We start from the raw sequence: 10,202 nt of genomic DNA, 5'->3' as shown, positions 1-10,202 counted from the left end.
TACGGGCTTCTAGCATCTTTTGGGACAGCAACGGAGTGTTTTCTAAAGATAAGCAGATGAATGTAACCTTCATAATCACTGGGAATTAAGTCTGCAAAATCATGTAATGACTATTTAGTTTATGTTTACAACTAATCAAAGTAGTTATTATCACTAGAAAGTAATGCTGCCAAAATCTTTGATATTTTAACGTAATTTTAAGCCTCCAAGAGTTTCATCTTTAAATACCTCTAACAAGAGAGTAACAAGTGTTACACCTTTTTATTTTCATATATTATATGTATTAATATATTAGACATATAATATATGTAAATAAAAATGAGATAAGAGATTGTAGTATTCCTTGCACATCCCATTGTGTGCAGCTGCTAAAACAAGGAGTCCATTAGATGCCAGATGTCCTTCCTTATCATATAAGTTGATGAAAAAAATGTCCTTGCAAGACTTCACGGCCATAGCACATCTCAGAACTGCTCCTCCTATGGAAGTGGCTCTTCTGTATGCAAAATCCAAGGAGGCATGAACTTTTGTTCAGCCTCTTCCTGGCCTCATTGCTGATCATCAACCTTTTGATCACTACACAACTGAAAACTTTTGTTTTCTTGGGGGAGCTGAAAGTCATTAGGAACTACAGGTGCCATAACCTTGATTTTAGAGCTTTGCCTGAAGACACATGGGATTGCTTCCAGAAGCATTTCCTTTAAGACCATATGCCCTTTCTCCATCCTGTCCTCAGCCTTCATGTCTAAAACAGGCTGACCTCCTTATAAAATGGGCCACACCTTATTTTCTCTTCTGTTTATGGCAAAAGTGAGACCCTCATAAGGCCAGCAGTCATGAAAAGTTTACTGCATCATTTTGGCTCAAAAAAAAAAAAAAAAAAAAAAAAAGAAAAAAAAGAAAGAAAAAGGCTATTTACTGAAAATTTTGAAGAATTATTTCTGGTAATGTGATGAAAAATACACACCCGGATAGTAGGATGACCTGATTTTCTGAATGGGCTTGGGAAATGCTGTTTATAATTGGATTGTTACCATCTGGTTGAGAATCACTGAAAATGGGAAAACGTAATTGTTAGAAAAGGTTTTGGTGGTAAGGACTCTACTGTACAACCACTCCTATGGAAGATCATGCTAAATACAAAACTCATTTCCAGGGGCACAAGAAGCCCTGACTTTTTATTGCTAGATTCTATAGCAATTGGAGCTCACTTACAGTAACCTTATAGTACTCTATATAAACTGAGAATCTTGTATCAAATTCAGGCTTCCATTTAAAACAGATATTGCAGATATTAGGCTTCAATTAAAGAAGAAGAAAATAACCTTCAGTGCTTCTTTTTTTAAAGGCAAAGTATAAAAAAAAATCCCCAAACTAAGTGAAAATTATTAAATTTCTCAAAAAAATTTAAGACGAGCTTTCTTCTATTTCTTGAGACAGTACAGTTTGTGATTCACAGGGTAACTGGTATCAAACACAAGTTAATGAAAGCTCTTATAAGCAATTTTATTCCTATCTATAATGGCAGACATTAACAAAATCAGAAGAATTTATCATTTTGAGTTCACCTTAAAAATAACTTATAAAGCAGTGATATATGCAACATAAAACAGTTCAGGAGGGGAGAGGGAAAGCAAGTTTTAATAATTAAAATGTAAACGTGAAAAAAAAAGAAGGAAAAAAAGTCCCTACATCTCATTTCTAGTTAAGATGTCATGTGATAATATTTTACAATGATGTCCTGCGGGTCTATGTATGTATGTGTGTATTTCTATATCACACAAACATACACACACATCAACCCACACATGTACATACACAGATAATTGTTTGCAGTTCCATCTTGGGCAGTTCTCTTAATGCCACTCTTTACAGTTGTCTCAATCATGTTTGGGACCCACTTTCTTGACAAAAGGGGGAGATGGTAGAAAAAAAAAAAAGGGTGGGTCTGATTGTGTCTGAGATCCTTTTGTTAAACTGTACACTGGGATGAATAATTTTCTTCTGCAGTAGCTCTCTGAAGAGGGCCAACTCACTGTGGTCTTCATGGCGAGACTTGTTAACGGATCACACACTCATTGTCATGCTAGGGGAGTACTGGAAAAAGAGGAATCCACATTTTAACAACCATTTTTCCCACCCCCCAGGTAACTAAACCCAGTTCTGGACCACAGCAATGGGTTCACATGTCAACATGCTCTTTGAACTTCCTCCTAAAATTGTCCTGTAGCCTGAGGCTGTAGTTCAATTTGTGGTATTATAACTTCTGTGATACTTCTCTCACTATAAAGTCAACTCTCTTGAAGAGTCTTTTGTTCTTACCTGAGTGGTGTGATGAACCAATACCCCACTGATGCTTTCCACACTTTTTCCTGGTCAATGTTGGTATACTGGGGGGATTTAACTCATCTCAAGAAGGCCAGTTGCATTTATGGTTAGTTGAACCACATAAATATTTTGGAGAGCTTTTTATTACTTTATGGGAAGAAAGGAGTAAAGGTATGTAAGACTGGAATTAAACTAGGCTTTTGGTCTGCATTATTCTGTATTACCAGTTTTAGGAGGCAAACTGAATCAAGCATCAGTGGTCATTCTGTTTTACGTGAAACAGGAATTGAATCACCACATTACATTATTACTGTAACACAAATTGAACTGCAGCCCTTATACAAGCTATAGTTTCCCTCAAGTTAGCAGTACTTCATCACAATAATCAATGGGACACCACAACGCCTAGAAGAAGTGCATATCTATATGCCTAATTTGTTTTTAAATTTAAAACTGCAGACTGCAGCAACACTTAATTTGGCCTAAAATCTAAGTAGAGGAAAACATTCAAATGCAAGAAGTATTAGCATTATGAAAACCGATTAAGAAACACAAAGATAAATTTGCCTTTGCAAGAACGGATATGCAATAAAAATCCTGCCAAAGCCAGAGTTTCAAGCTGTCCATTTCCCACCAAGCATATTAGAAAAAGCATCTTGGATGGGTCTTCCCAGTCATGTAAACTACATAGAATGGACTATTTGGGTATGGTAATGGACTGCTTAGGTAAAGTCTATTTGTCCCTTGTCATGTCTCTGATGTTTTGCCTGCTTTAGGGCTACTTCCCACTACAGTGGGACAGCTAAACTAGTAAGATCATGCTTACCTTTAGCCACAGAGACCAGCCCAAATGCTTAAAGCAAAGCCTATGTTTAAGTGTTTTCCTGTACCATGCCAAAGTACCTGAGTAATCACGTTCGATAAGGAATCAAAAGATACTTAAATGTGTTTGTGATTTTTAACTTATTATTAGCCAAGCACTGTTCCCCACCCCCAAACAAAACTCCTGGTGAACAAGAAGTTTGCCTGCGAAAGACTTCATAATAATGCCTACTGTAAGTAGCCAAATAATCAGAAAGCAAAACAGTTCTCAAGGACTACAGTGTGACTCGTGTTAGAGAGGAACCCATACCTAAATGCACGTGGCATGTATAATGCATGCCTTGTAGTCATACATCTCACGTCAAACCTTGGGAAAACTGAGTCCCAGGCTCTTCCAGGTAGGTAAACAACATCTAGGTACACCTAGAATCCAGCAAGTGTCTGAGAAAACTGATGTACTTTTGAGTACAACTGATGTCCTTCTTTTCATGGCTTTAGTTTGGTGAACTGGCCTGCCTGCCAATCAGACTGCCTGCCCTCAGTACAAGCTAAGTATGCCAAATTGAGAGTCAAGGATTACCATCACATTTAATGGAGGTTCTGTGATGACTGTTTTTTTTTGGCAGATGTTGAAACATCAGCCTTTTTGACCTGTAAACCCCAATTTTCTTGAATATTCCACACAATCTGCCCTTGCTATGAAGACATCAACAGCTAACATGCAGAAAGTCTGCCTCTTCACTAGGTTAAAAGAGCAAACCCACCCCCACCCCCAATCTGATTCCCGTTAAATTTGCCATGAAATTCAACTGTTTTGTGACTGGACAGTTTACTAGTCATAACAGCGGAGCTGAAGTTTCCCACTCCACAGTTAATGAAGTTGCACTCACTTTGGGCAGCAGTGATTTCCAATAGGAACAGAAGTGTTGAAGTCACTCAGCACTTCTGAAAAATCAGGCCACTCCTATTTAGGAACCTAAATGTGGATTTATAAAGATTCAGGCACGAGTATGAAAATACTGTGGGCTTGCTCTGTAATGTAGTTTATACTACATTTTGCTGCCTCAAGCATTCTCCATTTCAAAAAGCCTGAATGAACACTAGAGGGAACCTTTGCTTTTTCTGGCTCTAACAGGACACTGCATCTTTGCAACGTGAGATCTACTGGTGCTCTGATGCTCTGATCATATCCTTCAGTGAAAACCCTGTTGCAAAAGACATTCCCTACAAAACACATTGTTTACGAGTTAAAGGCTGGGCAACCACACATTGAAAACACTCAGGTGTAAGGATCTGTTAACTATGTGTATTTAGGCTGCTTGGATATTGCCTAACACCCACTGTGCACTGTTGAATACGTGAGGCATAATTATTACTGTTTAACAGATCTTTCAGTGATAACTGACCTCTTAATCTAGCAATTTCTGTAGTAAATCTACACTTCCCACATTTTCCAGTTTCAGCTCAACTTTTAGCAGTCTTTTGCACAATGTTTTGCCAAATCCAAAAGTACTATAATTTTAGAACCAAGTAAGAACATAAGGCACAGGACTGCATTAGAAATAACTACAAAAATGTTATTACTATATTTTTTCTTTTTTTTAAACACAATTACAGAAATAAGGGTTCACAAAGTAAAAAGAAATAACAAAACAAACAGGAAAACGGGTAAAGAAATACTTACGCTCTCACTCTGAAAAGGGTTGAGGAAGTTTCCACCCATCTCACCTTCATCCCTGGGAGTGCCAGGCTGATTACTCATGCTCATATTACTGGGAGAGTTCTGTTAAATAAGATTTTAAAATACGGATTAAGTGTTGAAGATTGCAGTCCATTTCCCAGCTTCACCAAGTGTGCCAAAAGCATGCTTTACATGACACTGTAGTGCACTAAGATGCACTGTGCAATGCACTAGGATTTTCAAAAACAAGAAATAAGCCTCTGCAGGGTTCTGCATGATTCGGTCACTAATTTTAACCTGTAAACTAATGTTTCCTAATGACCTAAAGCAAGAATTATTTACCTGCAGTTCTTGCTTTCAGGTTATATTCAGCATCTTCTAAAACCAGGAAGCTACCAACAGCTGCATCAGGATATGAGGCAGTTCTGTCACTACATTAAATCACGTGGCCAAATGCAGTGAAGTCTATGAGTGCATGCCGTGACATATGTGACTCAGAAATACGTACTTAGACATATGGATGGACCTGGTCTACACAGACCTTCGCAAAGGCCTGCATCTGGGGGTCTTTGCTCATAGTGTTCATGGTTTATTGAAATAGTTTTGCAAGTAGGTCACAAATGTGGTTCAAGTACTAAACCTCTGAACACAGCTAACACACAGCATTCGTAGGTAAAAGAGTTAACAAGAGTGTTGTGACGAAAGACTCCTGAGTAACAGCTGGACACAACTGGGCTTACAAACTCTTTCACAGGAGGAGCTGCACTTTTGCCATTTGCTTGCACAGAGCCTTAATACAACAGCGGTTTAAGCAACATTTTCAGTCTCTAGGTGTGACTGACATTCTAATAAATAATAACAATATAGAGACCTCTAAAGATAAAATTTCTTCTTTCGTTTGGCTTGGCTTCTTTTTTTCTCCCCCTTACAGAAGTGCAGAACCACCTCTGCAATGTTCAGAAAATGCTTTCAGGATTCTCTTATTTAAAGAAAGGGTGAAGCAAGGTAACTGTCACAGAAATTATTCTGAGTCAATAGCCAATACATGATTATTGTAGCCACTACAATTAGGTGTTTTTAGAAAGTTGATTGGCGGTACCCTACTATGCCTGGAGCATGGGCAATTCTCTTTCCATCACTGTTAAGATTCCTACTTATAGATGATTCGTGATAGAAAAGGAGCAGTCAGAGAAAGTGGTGAGTGAAGTCATGAATGTCAGCATGAAACATTTACATCTATCACAGTTCTTCACTTCATCGTTTTTCTTCTGATCCAGAAAACTCAATGCATTGTTGCTGTTGAGATTTTACTTATATAAATGCAAATTTGGTATGTCATAATAAATTCAACAAAAACCTAGTGCAGTCAACGGGCAAGCTACCAAACTGCAACTCCAAGTAGTGAACTTGATCAAAATGACCAAATCATAATGGCTGTAAGAATCCTAAGTGAATTTGTCCTCTCTTTTTTATGCTATCTCATTTATAATCCTGACACACTATATCTGTTAGCATAGAGCTTTCTTCTTTAAAAAAAACCCAAAAAAACCAAAGAGGTATTTTGCACTTTGAAAATACCTGCATGCAGTCTTCATTTAGTGTAAGTAAATCTGCAATAGGTCAAACTTTGAATGAAAAACTGGAAACATTAAAGAAAGATAAAGTCCCCTTCATTCCTTGGCACTTCCCTTAGAACTACAAAGGCTCTCCATACTACCCTGGCACTTCAAAGATGTACATTGGAGTGCTTGCTGAATTAGAAAATGGGATGGGATAGTTATGACTTCTTCTTCCCCTTCATACCATACTTCTGCATGCTCCTCGTTCACCATATTTACCTAAGGGAAAATTCTTGACCATTCTCAGTCTGAATGGCCAAGTATGTATATGAGTTCATCTTGGTGTATTTATTTTTACTTACAGATTAAATATAAAATTGATGACACAAGCGGCATGCAAACATAACTTGTTTATTGGCATCTGAAATGTAGCTTCCAGTGTTGGGTCAAAACCCCTGACCCAAGCCTTTTGCTTTCTTCAGCTTAGTTAACTGCTTCTCAAACTGTGATCCCCAGATCTTCAGGAATCACTGGGCAACATGTCCATCAAAGGCAAGTAAAAGCCTGACTAGCTGACTAACATCAAACAATTAAGTTTGCTATTCAGTAAACTTAGTACTGCAAATATTTCAGGATCCACAGCTTGGAAAATGTTGAAAATACTGCTTTGGTTCAACCACAGCTACTGTACCTTAAGCAGGAATTAATCAGGGGAAGTCCTGTTGCCTGTGTTATGCAAAAGGTCATATTACACAATGTTTCAGTCCCTTCTCACCTTAAAATATATGAATATAAAGTTTAAAACTCACTAAGGCCTTGCCACATTTATTTCATGTGATGCTCCCCCCCTTTTGTTCATTCCTGGGGGATTTACCCCTGTTTTATATTGCTCTTTGTAGCGCAAAGCTTTCAAATTCTGCAATCTTCGCAGTACGCCAGCCCCAAAGGTTCAAATTCCTGACATAAAGACTTCTGTAGCAACTCCCCTGGGCTGCTTTTATGGCCAGTATGGGGTCTAGCCTTGTAGCACTAGCTGGGTTTCTCCAAAGCAAGAATGTCTTTGATGCCTGCACAAATTCCATGGGCACTGCAAGTATCACTAGTTATTAATGTTTATTTAATATGCATCATTTCAGCTCATTTACTTCTCCCATCTCAATCTACTTCATAAAATCTTAATGTTTTGACATTCAGCCAATTACAATAAAATCTTCTCTAGAAAAAACCAGCTCTGAAATCTTTGAGACGTACTGATTCTACCAAGACCGGATTGATTTTCCTCATCTCTTGGGAATGTATCATCTGCTCCTCTAACAGGCATTTTACTCAAGTGACACCCTGTGCCTGAACTTGAGCATCACACACCCCAAGTTACATTAACTTTAGTGAACAATGCCCATCACTGGAACAGCATTTTCCTTTTAGTTATTTGAAAAAGACATGTGTCAAACATGATTTCCATGAGTTATTTATTAAGGTTAACAGATTACAAGTCTTCCAGATAAATTTTTTGATCCAAATTTTCTGAGCTCCTGATATTTAGCACATAGACTGATACTTAATACCAGTGCGCTGAACACAGGCTGTTAAAAATAATCCTATGGCAAGCTAATGGAAATGTTTTGGGGTTTTGCCTTAAAAAATGCTGCAGTTTGCAATAAAGATACTGAAGAAAAGATAAGGGCATTGATTTAAAAAATGCTGTATGGTTATAAACTTATTGGAGGCTTTTATTGAATCCATCACTGCACATCTAAGCACAGCACAACTAAGGCAACTGTCATTTCAATCCATCATTTTGCAGAGCCTGAAAATGTTAGAGATATTAAAAATGTGCAAAAATACAGGATTGCTCCCCCACAGGAGCAGCAATAGACTTGGACACATCCTGCATGCAGGTATTAAAAAGTATTATGTAGGTATTAAAAGGTCACTCTAACAATACCAAATAAGCTCATTAATTCCTACATTAATAATGATTACATGTGTAGTAATTTTTATGGAAGAAGTGACACATTCAAGCATAGTATTATTTTCATTGATGCAAAACCTCTTAAAGTTAAATTCACATTCATTTCCAACTATTTAATAGTTATGATACCAAAATAGTACTTCTTCTGAAAATACTTCTTATTGTAGCTTTTAGGAACTTAATACTAATGATTAAGATAGCCTCACAGAAGTGACGAAAGCAATCATGAAGTGCATAAATGTAACATCCTAATGACATTTCCCCAAATTTACATTTAACTAGAATTGATTATTAGAACTACATTCATTTGTCTTAACAGTATGGAAGATTATAACATGATCAATCAGATCATGAACTGGACATAATTAATCACATTCATTAATACACATTATTAAGCAGTAGGGAATAGTTCTACTTATACTCCCCATTTATTATATTGTTATTGAATTTTCAATTAATACTGATGTTGTCTGCATAGCTTCCAAAGAGCTGACAAGCAGAAAATGTAGACACATAACAAAAAACTCTGTAACAAAAAACCCACTATGTTTAAGGTGAAATATTCTAAAAATTCCAAATATTTGATTAGATACTCACTTTGGAAATACTGTCCATGTCTCCTGAGCCTTAAATTAAAACAGACATTTTTTCAGTTAGTTTTAAGCTGAAGTTAATCTAAGAATTTTTTTTTCCATAGTAAATATATAGTGTCACAGCAATATTCTAAAGCATAACCAGCCATGCATCATCTTCCTTCCCAATGTCTCTCTTAGTAAAAGTTTACAGTCAGTATTCAACAATGTTAGTCCTTTCTCTGTGAACATACCAAAAAATGAGAAAAGAATAAGGACACACTTTTGATCTGTATCTGTTATTTGGGTGGATGAGAGAGCCAACACAACTCTAGAAATTAGGGTACAGGTAATGCAATTCATTTGGGGTATTCACCACCACAGGAGATGTTGCATCAGCTGAATTAAAAAAAGACAACAAACTAGTAAAAGTTGATATGCCTGGAGGAAAAAAAAAAAGACCACTGTTATCACTAAGGTCAGCTGGAGGGTTACATCAATGTCTTTGCTTGCAGAAGCAGAAGCCTAATACTGAAATTGGCTGGAATGACACCAGGTTTTGATTCATTGCAAACACTGAAGATGACAATATCTTTCAGAAGAAAGCAGATGATCCTGAAGACCAAAGTAATAGAAATCAAATAAAATTAAATATAATGAGTGCAAGACTATTGAAATTTTTTCACATGCTGTAGCTCTCACTCTGGTAAAGCAAAGAAGAAATAAAACTTTAGGATGGATGTATCAAAAAAACCCCATTATTAGCAGCAACAGACAGTAAACAATTCTGGTCACCTATTTTCAGGAAAGACATATTCTAGAAGAGTACTGAATACAAACCCAGAAGAGTATCAGAGAAAATCAATCAAGAAAATGGGAGCTGTGGAAGGAGACTGAAATAGCTTACTATACTTAGCCAGGCAAATTAAGGCTGAGAAGGAATATGATTTCTCTCTATAAATAAATCAGATACATAAATGTTATGAAGAGCTATCTTGTCACAGCCCAAAGGATAAATTTTGGTGGAAATCAGGAAAAGATTTCTATCTAAACATCAGAGCTATGAATAGATATCCAATAAAAAGGTTGTGGTCAAGAAGCTGGAGAAGTTCAAGATGGACCTTGAACAATTACAAGACACAGCTGCCTGCTGCAGCATGGAAATGAATGCAGTGGGTCCCTTTCAGCTCTCTTCTCCTTAAAGAACTCAGGTTCCAGTTTAGATACGAAGTTACCCCTAGAAGGCAGTCATCATTAATTTGAGTAAG

At 37.0% G+C, this 10,202-nt stretch overlaps 1 protein-coding gene across 1 annotated transcript in view; it reads right to left on the bottom strand.

Annotated features, from left to right (window-relative positions):
* Positions 1 to 1,209: 1,209 nt before the first annotated feature.
* The window catches only part of SSBP2 (single-stranded DNA binding protein 2), a 163,861-nt gene continuing 154,868 nt past the window's right edge, over positions 1,210 to 10,202 (bottom strand). The window contains exons 15-17 of the mRNA XM_010020479.1: positions 8,960 to 8,988; positions 4,835 to 4,933; positions 1,210 to 2,097 (exon numbers count right to left, since the gene is read on the bottom strand). Coding sequence (XP_010018781.1) covers positions 2,068 to 2,097; positions 4,835 to 4,933; positions 8,960 to 8,988 — 158 coding nt within the window. The 3' untranslated portion in view covers positions 1,210 to 2,067. The remainder of the gene's footprint in view (positions 2,098 to 4,834; positions 4,934 to 8,959; positions 8,989 to 10,202) is intronic.

This window comes from Nestor notabilis, unplaced genomic scaffold, assembly GCF_000696875.1.
Source record: "Nestor notabilis isolate BGI_N333 unplaced genomic scaffold, ASM69687v1 scaffold9888, whole genome shotgun sequence".
Taxonomy (NCBI): Eukaryota; Metazoa; Chordata; class Aves; order Psittaciformes; family Psittacidae; genus Nestor; species Nestor notabilis.
The sequence above is the reverse complement of the archived record's forward strand: the minus strand, read 5'-3'. Positions and strand labels throughout refer to the sequence as shown.